Source organism: Oryza brachyantha, chromosome 9 (assembly GCF_000231095.2).
Source record: "Oryza brachyantha chromosome 9, ObraRS2, whole genome shotgun sequence".
Taxonomy (NCBI): Eukaryota; Viridiplantae; Streptophyta; class Magnoliopsida; order Poales; family Poaceae; genus Oryza; species Oryza brachyantha.
In genome coordinates this window covers 4,871,746-4,893,194 of record NC_023171.2, presented here as the reverse complement: position 1 = coordinate 4,893,194, position 21,449 = coordinate 4,871,746, and the positions used below count along the sequence as shown (strand labels likewise).

The window sequence follows — 21,449 nt, the reverse complement described above, 5'->3', positions numbered from 1 at the left end:
TCGTTTTAAGCTGCAGTTGGCATCACATTCTGCAGACAACAGTATTTTTTGTTCAACTTTCTATTCTGAACTTAGCTTGAAATCTTGAGCCCTTGGAAAAGTAATCAGGCCAAACATACAATTGGAAGGAGTGGATGCATGCGAGAAAAAGAAAGTATTCAAGAGAAAATGCATCTGCAAATCTCAACAATCCCTACATATTACACATCGAGCCTAACTTTTCTTTTTCACCATGAAAAGGTCCTCCCGAGTCCACCTACTGATAAGTTAACCTGCAGCAAAGCAGAAAAAAATGCGGAATATTTAGTTTGCATCCAACTAATGATGATTTTCTAGTGATCATAGGAAAATGGCTTTCTATGGGTGGAAATCCTCTGTCCTGCCTGTTGAACTATTAAGTTCGTTCAATATCAGTTGATTTATCTTACTATGTTTCATATCTATGGATATGCGTACTTGATCTGAAAATTATACAGCAATATAAAGATCAGCGAAAAAAATCTGAAAAATTATTATTCACAATTGGAATATCAGTTTAGTAGTTGAATTAGAGTAGAAAATGTTATAAATGAATCAAATAGTAATTACTAAACATGTTTTTTCTCACAAAAGTAACTTGAATACTTGATAAAACTTCAGAAAATATCAGATAAAGAAAAGAAATAGGGAACTTCAGAGTCAAAGCCACAAATCGATTTTCATCCGGTAAATACAGGCATAAAGGCATATCCAATGGTTAAATTCACATACATACATAGAGCTTGAAATTATGAATAAATCCATACCTTGCAACGAAAACATGAATCCCCAAGAGAAGTATCAAAATGCATGAAAAGAGATACAACTCTGATCACAATTTGATTCCAGCCAAGTCAAAAAGCTTTTCAGCCTGGTCCGGGAACAATGTTATGAAAAGGTAGGCAGCTGCAGATGAAATTCCCATAAGACAGGTTGATGATCTCATGTACTTATCTCAAATAAAATAGTTCAGTCATCTTACTTATCAACACAGTTCCAAGAACAGCCGAAATCTTCCCTTGCACTGTCACAAGTCCTGCCTTCCCAGCATTTTGCAGCTCACTTTTGCCAACAGATTCAAATGTTCCTACAAAACGCAGAGCATTATGTCGTAATATGAAACACTTCGCATGAACAACACTCTGTTAATTGCAGATAGAATTTTAGCTTCATTTTACCTGGCTTCAGTGTCTGAAGACCTGATGTGATGCAAACCAGATTTTGGAAGCCTTCTCTCTCCAGTGCATCTGCAGCTCCGGTGGACCTTCAGCATGGTTGAAGAGGGTAAGACCAACAAGCTGCTTAATTTCAATTGTATTTTTCTGAAGTTATAATTGCATTAGTGCTGGCATATCGAATACTAACTGAATTTAAGTGAAGTTTTGCCTTGTTCACCAACCTGAGCCCTTCCTGGCATACTACCAGAAGCTTGCTGTCCGGAGAGAATTTCTCCTTCACCGTCTTGGTGAAATCCGGGTTCAGCTTGGTGAATGGTAACCCGAAAAACAGGCCAGCGAAGTTGTTGTGCACCGTGCGCTTCACAATAGTTGCTAGAGGGGAAAAAAATGGCCAACAAATTTAAGTACCTACGGTGCGATTAGTTTTTTTTTCTGCGATTAGTGCGATTAATCATTACGAAAAAGAAAGAATTTCTTTCAAGAAAAAAAATATGTAGTGATAACCTCTATTGCAAAGCACTAACTCCGGTGATTTTCGTAGGACATACTCATTCATTCTATATTACAAGACTTTCTAATTTTGTATAGATTTATCATGTATCAATATATATGTTTTTTATATATATGTCTAAATTTATTAGCACACATATAAATCTAAGCAAGACCAGAAAGTCGAGAATGTCTTATTTTGAAATAGTCTTTGAGATTAAACTTTAAGCATTAATTTTCATACACATATTCTTACCAGCAACAAAACCAATATGTTTTGAAAATGTTTCAAAATATTAATCTTTTCGTATTATGCATCGAATCTTCAAGTGAACTAATTTTTATACAGTAATTGACTTTTTAAAATCAAAATATATGTCTGCAGAAATCAACTGAGAGATATGAGTGGTGTATTACCAAAGTCTTGGAGATTAAACTTTGATGATTAGTTTTCATTCACATATTGCAATAAAACCGACATTTTTGCGAAGAGAATTTAAACTATGAATCTATTGGTACAATTTTTTACACAGTAAAAATCACTCATAATATGACCATTTTCCATCAAAACCTACAAAGTTTGACAATTTAAAAATAAAAAACATATGTTTAAGGAAATCAACGGAGAGAGAGAGAGAGAGAGAGAGGGAGGCGGGGGGGAGTGGTGTATGAGTTACCAATGTCGCTGTCGTCGTTCTCGACGAAGAGGGGCACATGCGTGGAGTTCTTGATGTGCGCCCTCTCGCGCTGCGTCCGGTCCCGGATGTCCAGCACCGTGTACCCCTCCTCGCCGACCAGCCGCTTCGCCTCGTCGCCGTTCACGAAGCTCACCTCCGCACGGACGGCAATGGCGGCGCCGCCGCCGCCGCCGGCGTTCGTCCTCCTCGTCAGGTTGCTCCTCCTTGCAGGCCTCCCGCCATGCCTGATCCTCACAGCTATCCAAGAACCTCTGAAACAGACAGGCAAGATATATGATGCAGCAATGGATGATTCTTGTTCAGAACAAAGAAGGCATAGAAATTTTGATGCTCACCTTGGAGGAGAGAAGGCAGTTGATAGACCAAGAACTGCCATTTTTTATTATTTGATATAAATTTGTAAAAGATTTTTTTTTGCTGTTATGAGAATGGATTTTTTTTGGGTGATTTTGTGAAGGTTTTGGGAAGAAGGCAGAAGTGCAGGCTGAGCAGTGAGCACAGCAATGGATTTGCAGTTTGCTGCAAGGAGAGGAGGGAAATCCGGGGTACCAATGGGGATGTGCCACGTTGGATCCATGCTGGACAGGAAGAGGGAGGCAGGGTATTGGGCCCAGGAGGCAGAGAATATGGCTTTTCTATTCCCTTTGTTCTGTGCTGATTCCTGGACTTCTTGGACATTTCTTATGGAAGACGATTCAGCGTGCAGAATTTGTTTGGTTGGTGAATGAACCAAAATTTCACTTCAAACTGAAGAACAGCTCTAGGGGTAATTGAAAAGACAAACAACATATTTACAAATTACAAATAAAAAATAATTTATGAATATAAACTTTCATATACATATTATTAGTGATATAAAAACCAAAGCTGGAAAATAAACTTCGGTGAAAAAAATCTCAAATTCAACCCTAAAGGTCGAAAATTCAAATTTATGTTTATAAGCATAAGCACAAGAGAAAAGATTAGAGTACTAGTTTGTCAACATGGCATGACCTGTTTTTCCTTTTGGCTAGAACTGAACATAAACAAAGGTGGAATAAGCAGTAAAGAACAGAGTCAATTGGAGCTATATGTGCAACCAAGATCAACCTCCAGTTGTTTTTGTTAAAAAGAAAAAAAAAATGCACGTAGCCTTCAAGGATGCTATAAGCACATCTCCATGACTAGAAATCACAAACTTGAATATAGCTCACACAAAAGGCAAGAACCGACAATAGTTAACACCGGTTAATAACACCGACAAAAGTGAACATCCACCACTTCTGCGAAAGTGGTGAGGCACATTTCATGCAAGATTGCACTTGAGCAACTGACCACGAGTTCCATCTATACTCTGAACTTCAGAAATTTCCAGACGCAGATGAAAAATGCCATAAGTACATTGCAACTTCCAAGAGTGTACTTGGTGCAGGACTTCTACGTTGTATATACCCTACTAGGCCACTATCTGTAATATGAACAAACTATTTCGGCATGTTTATACGATAGAAAAGAAACTCCTCTTGTATTGCAGTCGCAGATGGCTACTAGCATCTCCGGAACAAGAAAGGCCATTCTCAAAACAGCAGCTGTAAACTTGTAGGTACAGCTCTTCTACTTAGTTGCATGACTAGTGATGCTCTTTTGCTGTTTCCGTTTCATCTGTTTTCATCCCAGTGACATCCAGCAGTACAGAAGTCAAAGCGAGCGCAGAGCCTGAGAGGACAGCTGTTGGGAGACTCCTGACTGTGCATACAAGGTTAATAATGTCAATTTGGAAGTAACGTATCCAATTCATTGAGCAAGATAATCATGCATGAAGAAAGATGATTGGATGATCCTATGACCATGAATTAGAACCATAATAGGGGGAACAGGGAAAAAATATGTTAGCAGTGAAAAATCACCTAATGATTCATGATGAAATTTTGTTGTACTTCTCTTGCTGTGCTTAATCTGGGTTGCGGCCATGTACCAAACAACCCGTAGATATAATAAGGCATGATATTTTTCAGTAAAGGTAACAAAATAGGCAGAGAAATAAATTCCACATAGCTATAGTTTTGGCTGAGCACTTATTTCTACAGTTGAGGTTCAGGAAACATATACGTGCTACAGCTGTGATAGTACCAACTGCATTTCAATGACTATGTGATCAGAAACGAATACTGTAGAAACAAAAAAAATATCCAACACCATCAGTTCATATAAATGTGGCCTACTTTTAGTGTATTAAGCAAGGAAGATCAATACAGTTTACAAGGCTAACAAAATGGAAGGGATTTGTTCATGTTAGATTTAGCAGCGGGAACATTCAATCAAACAACATAAGAAAATTTCATAAGGATATCTGTACAGCTGAATTTGAACTTCTTTCAGACCAAAAATAGCAGTTCAAGTAAGCTGAATATGTTGTACAGTACCTCTGAAACCCAGGACAGTTGCACCAGTGGCAAAACCAGCTACAGCACCATTGATGTAGTCCTTCTTCTTCCTGTAGTTTTCAAGGGACTGTTCGATGCCTACATACGTAGCTCCAAGAAGTGCAAAGCCTGCTGCATAATTTCCACAGACCTTGCCAGTTCTAACCAGTTCAGGATACTTGACATTACTGCTGACCTGAGGTCCACCGATAAGCATAGAAACCAGCCCACCCCACACAGTGCCAGCAGCTAAACCGATGCCTGCAGCCTTGCCTGTTTTCCTGAGAACTTCCTCGTCCACCAGATTTCTCAAATTGGATTCCATGTTTCCTGTCAACTAGAAACTGACCAAAAAAATCCAATACGGCGCAAGCAGTCACGATAGCATAAAACTAAGAAATATACCAGAATGGATGAATATTCCAACATACCAACAACTAAGAAATGCATTAAAAAGGTTGGCAAAGCACAAGTCTTACAAAACTATGACAGCAAGCAGAAGCATTATGAACTTGTGCAACATGATTTCAGCATTTCTTGTGCAATAATGTGGCTTTTAGAACTGAAAGTCTTGCAGTTGAAGGACATATAATGCCACGATATGTTAAACAACAGTCTCTATATACGATAATATGGGTTGAAATAGCACTAAACTTATGAATGTTTCTCTCAGGGACTAAGTAAAAGGAGATTGAGAGTAGGATGTCAGTTATATGAGTCAGATCAGTGCTGTGTATATTTCATCGAAACAAATATAAGTTCTAGTACCAAAACACATAACAAAATGTATAACGTGTGCTAAAATACAAATTGTTCAGAAATGAACTCTTACAGAACACAGAACAAGACCATATCAATAACTCAATAATCATGATGTACAGTTTACAGGTAATGCTGATGCCTACAACCTTTTGGTTCCACATGTAAAAGGAACTGCTAAATGATTGATACTGCAAAGCAACGATAGCTCTTATACACAAAATGATACAAATTGTATTCTATGGTGCCTAATTCTGTTAAAAGTTAGGCTCAGGCACTTGGCATATGAATCTTGACTTGCTGATTGATCAATTCTACGTAACTACAAATTCTACTAACAAAAAGCCAAAAAGTGGCATCATGCTCAAGCAAACGATATTCCAGCCTGTTTTGGAGTAAAATTCTATCTCCTGATGCCAACAGTCCATATGATTGAGTATAACGACATAAAAGGATACAGAAACAGCATAGCACGAAGGCACGAAGAACAACAACTATACAATCCCACGAGAAAAAAAAAGGGATGGGATGACATTGGCCGATCAATGCTTCTAATCCTGATACGTCAGTGCTACTGCATCCACACCACGCACACAAAATGCCGCGAGCCCCCCAATAAATCAACCGTATAATCGCATCGTTAGCTCGTGCAAACGTGACCGGAAAATCGCATCAACCCCCCCCCCCCCCCCCGCCCACATCAACAGATCGAGCAAATTTCAGCGGCGCGCGGGAGCATCGATGTTCATCTGAAGCCGCCCCCAATACTCTTAGGAAACGAACCGCCGCCTACTGGGACTAGGGTTCCACGCGGACCTAGATAGGGAAAGAGGTGCGGGTAGAGAGGGACTGGAGAGAGGATGTGCTCACCGGCGAGGAGGATGCGGCCGGCGGCGGGAGAGGCCGCGAGGAGACGGGTCACGGGAGGGGAGGCGATCGAGGCCGAGGAAGAAGGTGAGATCGATTGGGGCTTTATATATCGGCCGGTCGACTACGGTCAGCCTGAAAAAGAAAGAAGGGTAGTAAACCAAAATTTTATTTTTATATATACATTTTTATTAAAATTTACAAAACTATATATTTTTTTCAAAAATTTGCACTCATGTACACCTAACATGCAGCTAGTATGTTATTTTTAAAACACCAACTAGATAGGTTATAAAATCGATGTGACAAATCGTTGTTGACCCTAGGTAAATGGACAACCTACTATGTGTGTAACATTTAGGGTGAACTGTACCAACGGTCAACTTATATGCATGTGTCATCTAGGTCACTGAACTCTTAAAATGTATTTTTGGATCCCCGAACTTGTCCAGAGGTGTTATATAAGTCCAAACGGGTTCCAACCCGCTCCATCCGCTGACGTAGTATGCCACGGTGGCGTCTACGAGAAGGGAGAGAAAAGAATAAGAATGCGAGAGAGGTACTGACATGTGGGACCCACATGGCTCCACCAACACGTAGGCGCCACCATGGCATGCCACGTCAGCGGATGGAGCGGATCGAAGCCCGCTTAGACCTATATGACACCCCCGAACAAGTTCGGGGACCAAAAAATACATTTCAAGAGTTCAGGGACCTAGATGACACATACACACAAGTTTAGGGACCGCTGGTGCACTTCACTCTAACATTTAATACCGGACACCTTATCTGCTAGCAGACATTTTATCCATCAAAGGGTGCCTCTACAAAATTCCCATGGCAATGCATGTGGGAGAGAGAAGGAACCTGACAATCTTACATGTGGCCCCCTTAACATCCAACTAGATAGCTATCTTTATGGAGCCAAGTGGCTGCCTATAAAACTGGCCGGCCAGCCGTGTGGGAGAGATCATGGTAATTCTGCATGTGGCCCCCTAACGCTCACTGACTGGGTGACCTATTTATTATTTCTAGGAATGCGGTCAGTATAGGTATATATTTAAATTTATACATATACAAATAGATTTAACACTCTATTTACCATATGCATATAGATATATGTAGCATTATACGAAATATTTAGCCTTATACATGCAGATATATTTAAACCTATATCTTTTCGCTTATGCTATATTTATAAATCAAAATTTAAATTTTTAACCTTAAATTTAGAGCTGATTTTGGGGTTTTCACCGAAGTTTATTTTCTAGCCTCGTCTTTTAGATCGCTGAGAATATATATATATATATATATATATATATATATATATATATATATATATATATATATATATAGCAAAATTAATATGTGCACCCCCTTAGAATAAGCTATTCTATGCCCTCCTCTCTCATAAGGCCCAAACCCTCTCCCACCCCTTTCAAAGGCTCAAAACCCCTCTTCTACTCTGGTCAAAGAACTCTCCCACGGTCAAACCCATCATTTGACCTTCCTCCATACCCTCACCTTTGCCAACTCCCGTCTATCTGAAAAGTGCAGAAACATGAAGGCAAAAATACAGTAACATGCCTTATAAAATACAGTAACAACATCAAAATATAGTCATGACGGATCTAGTTTTTTAAATCATATTTTTTAACCAATGTGGTGAAAAAGGTTTTGAAAAATAATATAAAACACATGAGATATTGCTCTCTAAAGATTATGAATACAATATTTTTAGCTCTCTCACATGCATTAGTTGTACTGTAACAACAATATAAAGTCACGATATTACTGTACTTCTATCGTGATGTTACTGTATTTCTATCACGACGTTACTGCAACTGTGCAACACACATGTTACTGCACGTATATCGCGATGTTACTGCACATCTATCACGATGTTACTGTAATTGTGCAGTAACAATACATATATTTTATAGCAACATAACATTATTACTGTATAGGAGGCGCATCATTACTGCACATATAGATATTTCTTAAGATTTTAAACTTTTAAACAACTTTATCTCTCACCTCATATATTATTTTTTAAGAACTTTTGTACCATATTGTTTGAAAAAATTGTTCTAAAAAAGTATATCCCTAATAGGTATGTTTCAACGTTGTTACTGTAAATTAGTCACCGTGTTACTGTATTTTTGTCGTCGTGTTACTGCACAATTCTTGTGAGACGAGAGGTGAGCTTAGATAGACATGAGAGGAAGCTCATAAAGGGGTTGACCCACGAGATTAACCCTTTGACCAGCCTTTAAACAAGGTGGGGATGGTTTTTGGGCCTTGGAGGAGTGTGGGAGGTGAGGTGGGCCTTGGGAGGCCTTGGAAGGGAGGGGGTATAGAATAACTTATACCAAGGGGTGCACATATTAGTCTTGTCCTATATATATATATACATAATTTTATTCATAAATTATTTTTTACTTGCAAATATGTCATTTGGTTTTTTTATTAAACACCCAAACAATTACCCCTTAGAATGTACATATAGATATATTTAGTATTATACTTATAAATAGTTTAGCATTATATTTAGTATGTATATATATTAAGCATTATGTTTTTTATAAAATAAAGTAGTATAGATATTTTTAGCATGATGTTAACATCAAAATTTGGTAAATTTTCTTATCGGATTCGCATAAGAAAAGGTACAATCACCGATAGAAATTTTTACCCGGAAGAGTTTGAATTCAACATGGAATCGTAAAGACCAAGGCTTGACAGCATAATTTTATCTACTAGTTAGAGTTAGTTAGGATTTTATCTCTAAGAGATTAGAGTCCGGTCAGGACTTGTTTGTTTTCTTTTATCTATTAGAATCCGTGTCGTATTCAATAGAAAATAGAGATAGAGTTTGTTATTTCTTTTTATCTTTTAGGAGTCATGTGGTGTGTTCGACATGGACTACTATCCACCCGAGGGTATAAATATGTGTGCCTTGAGTCATTGTAAATCATCTATCAATCAATTAGATCAACTTCTTTCGGCGCATCACCACCCTCTTGTCTGAGGTTTTCAACTCCGGCGAAACTTGGCACCTGACGTGGGGCTGCATCGCTTTGATCTCTGGCAGAGGGGCAAGTCCTACGTTCCGTTGGGCCACGGTAATCGCATCGGCTAGATTAGAACGGTCTCGGTTCAGTTCGATCTTCTAATCTAGTTGTGCGATTACTAGTTATCGTATCAGTTTCAACTTAGATCACTTTCATGTTTTGAGTTGATCTCGTCGGCCACTTTGGGCGATCTACGTCGGTATGATATTCGTTGTTTGACATATTCAATCTAGTACTGTCTCGGTTCGGTCCGATCTAGTAGATTGCGTTTATCAGATAGCTTATATCAGATTGATGTATTTTGCTTATTGTTCTATCGGAGTACCAGCCGATAGGTTATCAGTTATCAGCTCATTGGCTTGATAGCAATCTAGATCTGTTTAGTATCTATCCAAACATTGCTAGGTTTAATCTTGAACTGTCTCGTTTGGGTTCGATCTTATATGATTATTCTTAGTAATATGGGCTAAGTATTTTGTAGATCTTGGTTATTTGTCCACCGTCTATAGCCGATGATTTTTACTGATCTACATGTTTATAATATTTATATCAATATAGTAGCCGATTGCTTTACTGCATTATTTCCACACCAATCAGCTTGATTTAGTTAGATTGATAGTTATTTATGTTCCATCGGTCTACGAGAATTACATGCAAGTTAGGCTTAGCCGATCGTAACATATGATTCATTGTTTATTCCAAGTAATTCATCGGTTTATTTATTAGCCTTATCGATCTTCATGTTTCCTATAGTCATATCGTGCTCGACTCCATACTATCTTGGTTAAGTCCAATCTCTGTACATCTGGTTCGATCTGGTTATAGGGGTTCGTCCGATCGACTGAGATTAATAAGTAACTTGGCGGATTACTTTGGTCTAATATTTAATTTAATTCTATTTCTATCAAGTTTCTAGCCGATCCAAGCTTTTTATAGCCGATTGTTTATCCTATCGGCTAACCGCTGCAGCATCAACATCTGATCGGCTGGATATTTATTCACCTATCGGCTCGATAGCCGATCGGCTTGCTTTACTGTTTATCTTGTCAGTTGCAGGATCAAACTGACTGGCACGCCCGCTCACCTTCTAAGAATTTAGGTCCTTCACTGGAGCTGTCTAAGATTGACTTTCAGGCCTTCGTGTGTGACACGTCAGATCAGTAATTTGATAGTATGGTATCTTTCTAGAGATGCGTAAAACATTTGTTAGATGAGGGAGTAATATTTTGTTACATGTAAAAATTCGGTTAGAAGAGAAATAGTTGTAGTACAAATCTGGCAAAAACAAAATTGAAGGTAATGATGAAATAATTTTCTTTTACAATTTATATAAAATTCATAACCGTTTAGTTGAAGAAGAATTATGTGAGGACTCAATGTTAACGGTAGAATACGATTTCACCACTAATAAGATTGTCGATCCATCGGTAATTAAGTTCACATGCAGACATTATTTAGACATTATTTGGACATTATTTAGACAACACATTACGGACTTGTGTTAATTGAGATCAGCATCTATCCTCAACCTTGCTAACCCCCATTCTTGGATGAGGCCGCTTTTTGATCGTACTCCATTTTAGTTTGCATGTATTGTTTAGTACTCCAGTTTCTTAGTAGTTTTCAGGATCTCCTTATAGGGAAGCTTATAGGGAAGTACCATGATTTCTTCATGTCTATCTTTTCTATGAATTCGCCCATCCTGGCCAGTTCCTATGTGGCAAAGTGCAAACATATATATTGTACGTTTGGTGAAAACAATATTTAAGCAAAGTATAGTGATATTTTGTCAACTTACAATGAAATCATCGTCAATAATGTGGGGACAAGAAAAGAAATTTTGGTTGGAGGCAAATGGATTATTCAGATGGCTGGGGCCTTATATATTGCCCTCCACATAAATTTCACAACTAGTGGTCGTTAAGGGTACCGTTGGCATTTTATGGTTAGAGTTTTGCAAGCTGGCCCTTGGATCCAATAAATCGCCCTATAGTTGGGTGTTAAGCTGATTGCAAAATAGTCGGCCCCTTCTCCCTCTTGCACACACTACCATGTGCATTTTGTAGGCGATGCCCTTACTAGATAAAACACCCACTACCACGGTGTTAAGTGGGCCACCTACAAATTTTATACACATAGGCCATGTTTGGTTAGATGTTAGTTATCCGGCGCAGAAAACGTAGTAATAGATTAATACATAATTAATTTATTATTAGTTAAAAAATAAAATAGATTAACATGATTTTTTAAATCAACTTTTCTATATAAAATTTTTGCAAAAAACACACCGTTTAGTAGTTTAGAAAACATACGCATGGAAAAAAGGAATCTGGAGTAACAAAACTGGGTGCCGAAACACATCCAACCAGGGGGAACGTCGATTTGTTATGTTGGATTGATACGTACCTAACTAGTGTTTTCTATACTAATATAATATAAAAAGGAGAAGATGTAATTTTTTTATGGCACACCAACAAATGTACATAGGATTTACTTGATTCAATTTCCACTGTTAGATGTACGTATCCAATGGCCTAGGACGATCTGAAACAACTCTCTCTTACAATCCTACATAGGACACACCCCCTGACTCCACCAAAATCGCCCCTAACACCTCCTCTGACTCCTCCACCAAAATCGTCCCTGACTCCTCCACCAAAATCGCGACGCTCTCTCGGAGGCCAGCAAGCCGGCCAGCGCAAGCCGCCATTGCAGCCCGACGCAAGCTACCACCGCGCCCGCTCTCTCGGCCCGCCCTGGTACCGCCGCTTACCCCCACTGATCGGGGACTGCCCCCAACCTCCGACCAGCCGACGCCCCAATGCAGGCCACCACCACCGCTTCTCGTCATCGCCCGCCCCACTCCGACTGGCCGATACCCACCTCCGGCGCCCCAGCAGAGGCTGTCACCGTCGCGCCCGCTCCCCCGACCGGCGCCGGCACCAAAAATTTCTTTGTTTTGGTTGGATCTCTTCCCCTTCCACTTTACTATTTGATTTTGTCTTAAACAATTAGCAGGAAGTTCTTATTTGATTGTGGATTTGTTTTATTTTTTTACCAAGAAGGTGTTTAAGTGAATGCTCAATCGTTAGTCCAACACTCTAACTTCCGTTGCAGGTTATTTTACTCATGAAGTTGATTTTTTTAGTTGCAGTGTGGTGTCGTTAGACCATTTTACTCGTGATTATTTGCAGTGCAGCAAACTAATTTGGATCTTGCAGTCATGTCATGATCCAGTTCTGGCACATTGTCTCGGGTGGCGGCACGGTTCCATCACCAATGATCGGAATCATATACCATTGAGAGGGTTCAATCTCTGCTGCCATTCCAAATTTCCAATTCATTTCTTTTGTTCATGCAATTTGGTTGTGACTCGAACGATCAACTACCAAAATTCTTCTATTGTTTGGACATACTCTATTTTGCCCAATGGGTGTTTGATTAAATGCCACTGAAACAATCTAGAGCCGGTCTCAGCATGCATCTGTGTAGTCACATCTTTTAGTTTGAGACCTTGATTGTCTAATAGGTTTTGATTACTTATATAGCAGTGCAATAAGAATTCTCTTTAGCTCATTCAAGCAATCAACCATGTTTCTGTTTCTATGATAGGTGAGCAATACAAGTTTAACATTATACGACATTTCTGTCTCTAGGATGAGCATTTCTATTATTGGCCTTGCCCTCATACCTGCAGATGGACAAATGAGATATGGTAGTATGGCTATTGTCTATGTAAGAATAATGCACTCGAGTCTTTGTAAACTCATAGATGTTGGTAACTTCCTATATTTATGTTGGTTGCTCTGGGTTCAACACGTGCCACAACAATCTTAGGGTGGTATTGAATCTTCCCGTGCAACAAAAAGACTATTGGTGAGGCTGGTAATAGAATAGATTCCAATGCTAAAGTGCAGCCAATGGTTTTATGTTACTGTATTTTCTATGTATCTTTCAATGCTTGACTACATGCCACATTACCTCTTTTAACGGCCCATAATATGATGTGTCAAATAGCTATAATAGACGATGATGGTGACGGTGATGATATTAGTTTTCTCATGAGATGCCAAGGTAACTATGGTACAATCTCAACCATTGGTCTCAAGCTTGATAAGTATCACGGAGAAGAGCGTGCTTTCAGATTTATTGTGAATCAATTTCAGTTTCTTAATTATGCTGCATTATGAACAATTCACATATGGAAAACTCTTTCCATCATAAGTTGTACTTCAGCCCAACTCACTTTTAGAATTTATAGTGCCAAATTTGATTGCATATCAACTGCAATGTCCTCTCAATTAAGGATGAGCCTATGCTGATTAATTGAGCTTTTGAAGCATGTTAATATGGTTGTTTATGTCACTTGCAATATCTGCTTCCAACAATGTATTGCCAATAGGTGGGCTGGTTGAATTCAACATGAATATGCAACAACTCAATGAGATTCTAATCTTCTAAATCTCTCTTATTTTTTCCATTGGGGACAAATAAGAGACTTCAAATCTATATTAACATGTTTATAGTAAAAATTGGAATCACTTTAAAGGAGAGGGGGTGGAAGAATATGGAAATTAGAAGGTGTGTTTGGACTATTTTGAATCTGGAAAATGGAATCACTTTAAAACCAGCCAACTAGGTGACCACTATATTGAATTATTTTCCTTCTTACTGTGTACTCAACATATTAGGACATTACTGATGTATGTATATATTTATTTCATGTAATACTACATTATATATAGCAGGTTCATAGACCTAGAATGTTTAAGAATAAATATTGTGGAACGTGCTGCACTTGCACGATTACTAGTTTCTTAAAATGACCCATTAACTGGCGTTAGGGTATAGAATTGCAATTTTCCAAAACAAAACTATAGTTTTGTAAACTTTTAACAAAAATATATAAATAAAAAAATTTGAGAACACTACTCCTGAAACAGATTACCATCCAAAATTATTCAATTAAACCTCTCATTGTTTACTAAATTTAAAAAAAACATTAATTTTGGGGTTCTTTTTATGGGACAATCGGAAAAATCACGGAGCTGAAAATGCCATCATATGTGTCATTAACATGTGGGTTTAGGCTCCACATGCCATCTCAAAACAAAACTGTATTTTTTTTCTGCAATCTCTGAACAAAACTGTATTTTTTTTCAACTCATGTATCTTTATGACGGTATCTTCTAAATTATCTTTTTATCATAATTTATTTTGCAGCATTTGCTTTTAAAGCATGAATAATACAGATATCAAACCTTTAACCATAAAGTTATTTTGGTTGTTTGAAAAAAAATAAAATTGAACATTTACCATTCTACACATAATTCCTATCTATCACATATAATATACTGCATTCCTATCTACCAAGTTTTTAATATGCTAGCACCCATTTAAGCCACCATATGATCTCTTGACCTCCTTTGTCAGTCTACTGCATTGCCTTAGCCCCCACTAGACTTGTGAGGCCATTGCTCGCAAGGGCATGACCAATCCAAGAGGTCTCAACTAGTGGGCCTCAACAAGCCTAGCTAATACAAGGTGATAACTCCCTAATGCAGCGTGGTTTCAAATGATTCCAATCAAATACAGAGCCAACAAGCCAAAACACTGCAGTCTACAACGCGTGGTTTCACCCCACATAGCCACGGTTGTAAAGTTCACAATGCCTCTAAGCTTACTCGCACCATCTCTTTCCTCTTTTCCTTGCTATCTTCATCTTCCCCCCTGGCGGTCCTCCTTCTCTCATCCAATCTTCCACCTTGCCTCTAGTATCACCTGTAGGGAAACGGGTACACTACGCTAGCTATAACAATTAATTCTACCGCGTGCACCCAAGATACTTGCGAGTAAGAGATCATAGATCGTTACCACTAGACGCGCGGATGCAGCAGAACCGTCTCGATGGAGGCGAGTGCATCGAGGTAGCAGGCAGTGCAGTTGCTAACGTCCGTCTGGTCCTGCACGTGTGGTTCGTCCTAGTGCTCCAAGATGCAGCACCTCCGAGGTATCCACACGTACAAGGATGGAACGCTGTGTGCCGGTGTGCCAGCACCTAGGGTGTGCGCGGCGGAAGACGGAGGCACACGAGAGAGAGGCAGCGGCTCGAGTTGGATGGCCTCCCCTTTGCCTCCTCCCACGTATATATATGCCGTACTAATGGGCTTTCATCTCATGGACCCATTAGTAACCCTAATCCCTCGTGGATCAAGCCCACTAATTGATCCAATCTAATTGGTCTTGGGCATATTTCCATCATCACCATCAAAGGGATCGAGGCTAGGGAGGCTAGATCTGTTGTCACAAGCGGAGGAGGATGGCAACAATGAAGGAGTCGCAACAGAGGATGACGATAGTCCCATGTCAATGCTCTATTCACCATTAATGAAGATGATGGCCAACACAACATTGGGTGGCTGGGATGACACCACCTCTACCATTGCGCTCGGGCAGACAGAACAAGGGAGGAGGGGTGAGAGATAGGGATTCTGATGTGAAAGTGTATCTAGGCCTCCTAATTATTTTAGTGATTAATGATAATCAATTGGCAAGGACTAATGGTTATGTGAGATTGTGAAGGATAAGATTAGTCCTCATGATGGTGAATTCATTATATTGCTCATGTTGAAAAAGAGAAGAAAATCGGTAAAATTGTGTTGCGATGTGTGAGTATTAATTTTGAGTCAATTAGGAATGTCGTAGGGATATTGCAATACAATCTAGAAATGAGTCCGATGCTCAAAAATATTTTTTGAAGTGTCTCTTGCAATCTTTTTGAAATTATGCTCTCTTGATCGGAACTTCCGAAGGTTGACCGGAAGTTCCAAATAGGTCATTTGCCATTTGATTTCAATTCTGTAAAACCACCAGAAGTTCCGGTGGTGACTACTGGAAGTTTCGAAGGATCATGGCAAGCTTAGATTCGATTCTATAAAATGGTCGAAAGTTCCGTTGGTGAGAACCGTAAGTTCTATGAATTGACCGGAAGTTTTGGTGGATACCACCGAAAGTTCCGAAGGTGTTTGGGCATTGATTTTCAATATTGTAAAGTGACCACTGATGAGTAGTATTTTTTTTCAAAGGATATTATGAATTTCTAAGTGTTGGGGGAAATTGTGGTTTAACTAACCGGTGGGCAGATTTGGAGAGGGGGCTATAAATACCCCTCCACCCCTCAAGCTATGGTTGCTGCTTTTTTTAACACTCATTTGACCGCTTGTACTCTAGTTGTTGCTTGTGCTCTACTACTTGTTCTTGTTTCTTATTCGTAGTGATTTTCTAGCTTGTTCTTATCTTGTTTAGCTAGTAGCTTTTCTGCAGTCGGAACTTCTGAAGGGACCGGAACTTCCAAAGGTTTCATCTTCCACTTATTTTGTTTAAATTTTTATTGCATATTCACTCCACAACTTGATTTACTCTTTCACGACGCTAGTCCATGCCGACCGCGAGGTGATGCTACGCAACACGCTTGAAGCCGAGACAACGAGCCGAGGTCCCTAGCTTGAGACACACGTGAGGCTCCAGAGCTCGGAGAGTCACGGGCTTGGCCGCCACATTAGCTCAGCTCCGAGCTGGCAACCTACGGCCACTGAGCAATATTACAATCCTTGAGTAGGTATCAGGAGGTACCAAATTTTAAGTGTAAAATCTGGTACCTCCTAGTAGGCCTGTGCATTCATTCTTCGGTTCGGTCTCGGTCTCGGTCTTCGGTCTCCAAAGAAAATTCGGTCTTTCAGAACTCGGGCCAGATCGGTCTTGAAAAAAATGCAAGACCGAGAAATTCGGTCTCGGTCTTGTTCGGTCTTGGTCTCGGCCTCGGTCCCGGTCCTGACTGAAATGCCCAAAATATTAGGCGGTGGCCGGCGGGAGAAGGCGGGGAGGCGGGTGGGAGGAGGCGGAGGGGAGGCGGCGGCCGGCGGGAGGACGCGGAGGAGAGGAGACTGGAGGAGTCGAAGGGGAGGCGGCGGCCGACGGGAGGAGGCGGAGGAGAGGCAGCGACCGGCGGGAGGAGGTGGAGGGGAGGCGGCGGTCGGCGGGAGGAGGAGGGGAGGTGAGCGGAGAGGCAGAGGGGAGGAGGCGGGAGGCTGGCAGGAGGAGGTGGAGGGGAGGCAGCGGTCGGCGGGAGGAGGCGGGGAGGCGGGCGGAGAGGCAGAGGGGAGGAGGCGGGGAGGCGGGCGAGAGGAGGCGGAGGGAATGCGGCGGTTCGGTCTGTTTGGTCCTATTCGGTTACCCGAGCCTTGTACCCAAAAACCGGACCGAATTTTTCAGTCTTTCACCTCCTCCACCCAAGACCGGGACCGAATTTCTCGGTCTCGGTCTTTTCGGTCTCGGTCTCGGTCTATTCGGTTCAGTCTCTCGGTCTCGATCTTCTTGTGCCCAGGCCTACCTCCTAGCATCTAAAGTACCAAGAGGTACCAAAATTAACATAGAAAAAATGATACCTCCTGGTATCTTCTTAAGAATAGTAAAATTGCTCATGGCCACTATCCAGTCACCATGTTGGAGATATTCTAATGTCACCTTACGTAGGCTTCAAGGCGAATTTTTTCACTCATGAAAAAAAAAAGGAGAGAAGCTCAAAGGTGAGTAGGTGACCTTACTATTGAAAGAAAAAAATATAATGACACAGAATAATCTGCTCCATATACTTGCTTGATCACTTTTGGTACAATATTTTTTACTGCAAAAAGGAAGAAACCGGGCCGGTACAATGCAGCGGAATAAAGCTCGTGTGATGTCTGTACTATATCCTTCAAAAAAAGCTACAAAGTCTGAAGACTGTGTATGGAACTACGGAAGTGGTCACTACTACTTAATTAACTTTCATGCTAGTTTATACCAATGAAGTTAGATAGATCTAACTCATCTACTCTGCATATTAATACAGTAACCTTATCCATTACTTCTGTAGTGTCTGACAGTTGGTATCATGGAGAACAGAGACTCACAGGCACTACCTAACTGGCTAACTCAAGAGAAGTTTTCTAAACAAACACAATCACCTTCATGTATGTAAAGATGTAATCTTGGCCAGAGTCACACAGGAGAAATTTTTTTGTTTTTGGGTGCAGAAGAGAAAAGAATATGCAGAGGCTGAAGTTCCAGATTGCATCACATGAACAGGTTTACATTTGGTAGCTTCTTTGCAGACTTGCAGTCAAATCTAATCCTGGTCAGTTGGCCAAGGACAGGAGGATCGGAATTGTCTGTGAGTTGATCCATTGGGATTAGGGACCACATTGTTCCTGTGATCTTCTTTTGTTCCTTTTTATGTTAAAGGCAGTGAGTAAACTCTTTGGTTCATTCAGAAGAATGGAATCTTCAGATTTTGTATGACCAAACAGAAAGCCAAAGCAGTTGAGAAGTGAGGAAGACAGGCAAGAAAAAAAAAGGATTCACAAGGAAGAGAGAGAAAAAAATGGCATATGTTTTCTCTCTCTCTCTCTCTCTCTCTTGTTTTCCCCATCATCTGATGAATTTACAAATTAATTCAAAGAATAAAGAACCATGTGAAACAACCATTGCAGAACTCATGATTCATGAACCAGGGTAGTTTCAGCACCTGGATGGCATGACAATCAAGTCACACATTCCTTATGGCCAGTAAGTTTGATTCTTCAAGTACAGCAAGCACCTGGCTTGGTATTCTCATTGTCATTGGATCATGACATTACATATTATCATGACAATATATATATATATTCAGACAACTTCAAAAATCTGAACTCCAGGACATCGATCAACAATGAACAGCTTTAAATGTCTCAAAATTCTGTTGAACTCAAAACAAAGTATGCCGCTTGCACTTATTACCTTTGCTTCCTTCCAAGAAATTAATGAAACTAACAATAAACTTTTGTACTAAACCAATGAGTTGATCCTTTGTCGGTGGGGCCCACTTCCTAGCTCGCAAGAGCACATATACACATATAATGAGCTACAGAAGACGAGCAGCTCAATTCATTCACCAATGCTGGTAGGTGCATGCCTCCATGGCCATGGGTCACCTCCTCCATGTCAAGCCCTTCTCTTCTCCTCCTCCTCCTCACTCCGGTGACCTCAAGATCGTCAAGATCAAGCACCTCCTCCACGCCTTCGTCCTCAAGCACGGCGGCCGCCTCGCCGCCGTCGCACTCGGCGGCGCAAAGGCGCTGCTCCTCGATATTGCCCGGGGCAGCGTCAGGCTGAGGAACAAGATCAGGAGGAGGACGACGACCAAGAAACCATGGTGCGGCGGCGGCGACGGCGACGGCGAGATGATGGCAATGCACCTCAAGCTGCTGCTTCCCGCTGCCGCCGTGACGCGGCCGTCGTCGGAGACCGTGGCCGGCGGTGAGAAGTTCGACCCCGAGCTTGCGTACTACGACTCGTCGTGGAACACGATGATCCCCGCGGAGCGGCAGCTGCTGCGGCCGATCAGCGGCTACCTCAGCTGGCCTGAGAAGGAGGAGGAGGAGGACAACAACGATCAGGGACAGCGAGAGGACGACGACGACGAGGAGGAGGATGGACAGAACGAGATCGACAAGCTTGCAGACAATTTCATAGCCAGATGCCATGAGAGGTTCATGCTGGAGAAGCAGGAGTCCTACAGGAGGTTCCATGAGATGCTGGCCAGGAGCTTGTAGCCACGGCTCAAATTCTTTCATCTGGTGGTTTAATTTTTTATTCATTAGGAGTAATTCTTTTGGTTTACATTTTGTTCATGTGGGAGTAGCTGATTAATTATGGGTTACCTGTCAGAGCTCATGAATTCAGTGGCTGGTGAGGTTGATCACTGTGATGTTAATTTATTTCCTTCAAGAATCCTTTTTTTTTTTTGGGTTCTTGGTCTTCGACTTCAGGATTAAGGGTTCCTTCATCCTTAATCCATTCCATGGATCTGAGCATGCAACTTGTTTTCTTCCAGGATTAGCTGGCCTCAGGGGGCAGATCTGCCACGGTGGCGGTGGGGGCCGCACCGTCTTCCGTTGGGGCTATGAGAGCCCCATAAAAACCACCACTAAAATTTATGTTAAAAATTAATGGAAAGTATGGCTAAATATCTATCTAGTTTATTCCGTCTTCACTAATATTTTTTTTTAATCCGCCGCTGGCTGGCATTTGAGGTTAATCGATCATCATTCCAGATCAATTAATTTACATTTCTACTAGTTTTAAGAGAGAATGAGACAGGCCTGTTGCTGCCATTTTGTTCGTTTCCTGCAATGTTTCCATATCTGCTTCTGCACAGTCTGTTTATGTGGTCTGATACTGATATGTGTGTTGTTTGTTTACCCTTAACATTTTTTTAAGTACCTATCACAACAAATATTTAGACACTAATTAGAAGTATTAAATATAGACTATTAATAAAAATTCATCCCATATTTTGGACTATTTCGCGAGACGAATCTATTGAGCCTAATTAGTCCATGATTAGCGAATACGACGCTACAATAAACATTTACTAATCATGGATTAATTAGGCTTAAAAAATTTGTCTGATAAAATAGTGTGAGGACGTCCCAAAGCCTAAGTGGTGCAATGCTCCGAAACATGTCAGCGTGAAATATCTGGATGGATGGGGCCTCAAATTAAACTCAAATAATTACGGTAACCATCCAACCTCATCGCAGACCCCGACATGTCTTGAAGAGGACACTACAAAGGCTCTAAGCCATCGGATATGAAATAGAAGACATAATCATTGGAATAGCCACGCCAGTCATCTACGTCATACGCCCGTCAACCACTCGATGGTGGCAACCAAAAGCGTACCCCAGAGACCCGATCTCAACAAAGGCATATTCCCCGGTTATCTCAACCATTTCAAACCCATTCTCATGTGGGACTAGTTGCCCAGGAATGCAACATAGTCTCACATAACTCATCTCAAGCACGATATCCGAATCATAAGTGGTTCTAAGCATAAAGCATAAATAGTCTTAATAAGTTCTAAGCAGTACTTGGCGACAAGCC

The 21,449-nt window shown here is 40.7% G+C and overlaps 3 protein-coding genes across 3 annotated transcripts; 1 reads left to right on the top strand and 2 right to left on the bottom strand.

Annotated features, from left to right (window-relative positions):
- Positions 1-52: 52 nt before the first annotated feature.
- LOC102721390 (rhodanese-like domain-containing protein 9, chloroplastic) lies at positions 53-2,883 on the bottom strand. Its single transcript, XM_006660427.3, has 7 exons — positions 2,719-2,883; positions 2,363-2,634; positions 1,418-1,568; positions 1,197-1,282; positions 1,001-1,105; positions 786-924; positions 53-272 (listed from the first exon to the last, which is right to left on the bottom strand). Exons 1-6 carry the CDS (start codon positions 2,757-2,759, stop codon positions 851-853), a joined length of 729 nt encoding a protein of 242 aa, XP_006660490.1. The 5' UTR covers positions 2,760-2,883; the 3' UTR covers positions 53-272; positions 786-850.
- Positions 2,884-3,366: 483 nt separating this feature from the next.
- On the bottom strand, positions 3,367-6,512 carry LOC102720904 (outer envelope pore protein 16-3, chloroplastic/mitochondrial-like). The gene is made up of 3 exons (XM_006660426.2): positions 6,415-6,512; positions 4,786-5,129; positions 3,367-4,108 (listed from the first exon to the last, which is right to left on the bottom strand). The coding sequence occupies exons 2-3, from the start codon at positions 5,108-5,110 to the stop codon at positions 3,993-3,995; spliced, it is 441 nt and encodes a 146-aa protein (XP_006660489.1). The 5' UTR covers positions 5,111-5,129; positions 6,415-6,512; the 3' UTR covers positions 3,367-3,992.
- Positions 6,513-19,466: 12,954 nt separating this feature from the next.
- On the top strand, positions 19,467-20,291 carry LOC121055372. The gene has a single exon (XM_040527823.1). The coding sequence runs from the start codon at positions 19,481-19,483 to the stop codon at positions 20,114-20,116; it is 636 nt and encodes a 211-aa protein (XP_040383757.1). The 5' UTR covers positions 19,467-19,480; the 3' UTR covers positions 20,117-20,291.
- The last annotated feature ends 1,158 nt before the right edge of the window (positions 20,292-21,449 follow it).

Coding starts and splice junctions, on each gene's coding strand:
- LOC102721390 (XM_006660427.3), bottom strand. CDS start 2,759: ATGGCAGTTCTTGGTCTATCAACTGCCTTCTCTCCTCCAAG. Junction 2,635..2,718: donor ACTGCCTTCTCTCCTCCAAG/GTGAGCATCAAA, acceptor TGTCTGTTTCAG/AGGTTCTTGGATAGCTGTGA. Junction 1,569..2,362: donor GAACGACGACAGCGACATTG/GTAACTCATACA, acceptor TTTCCCCTCTAG/CAACTATTGTGAAGCGCACG.
- LOC102720904 (XM_006660426.2), bottom strand. CDS start 5,110: ATGGAATCCAATTTGAGAAATCTGGTGGACGAGGAAGTTCTCAGGAAA. Junction 4,109..4,785: donor AACTGTCCTGGGTTTCAGAG/GTACTGTACAAC, acceptor TTGTATGCACAG/TCAGGAGTCTCCCAACAGCT.
- LOC121055372 (XM_040527823.1), top strand. CDS start 19,481: ATGGCCATGGGTCACCTCCTCCATGTCAAGCCCTTCTCTTCTCCTCCT.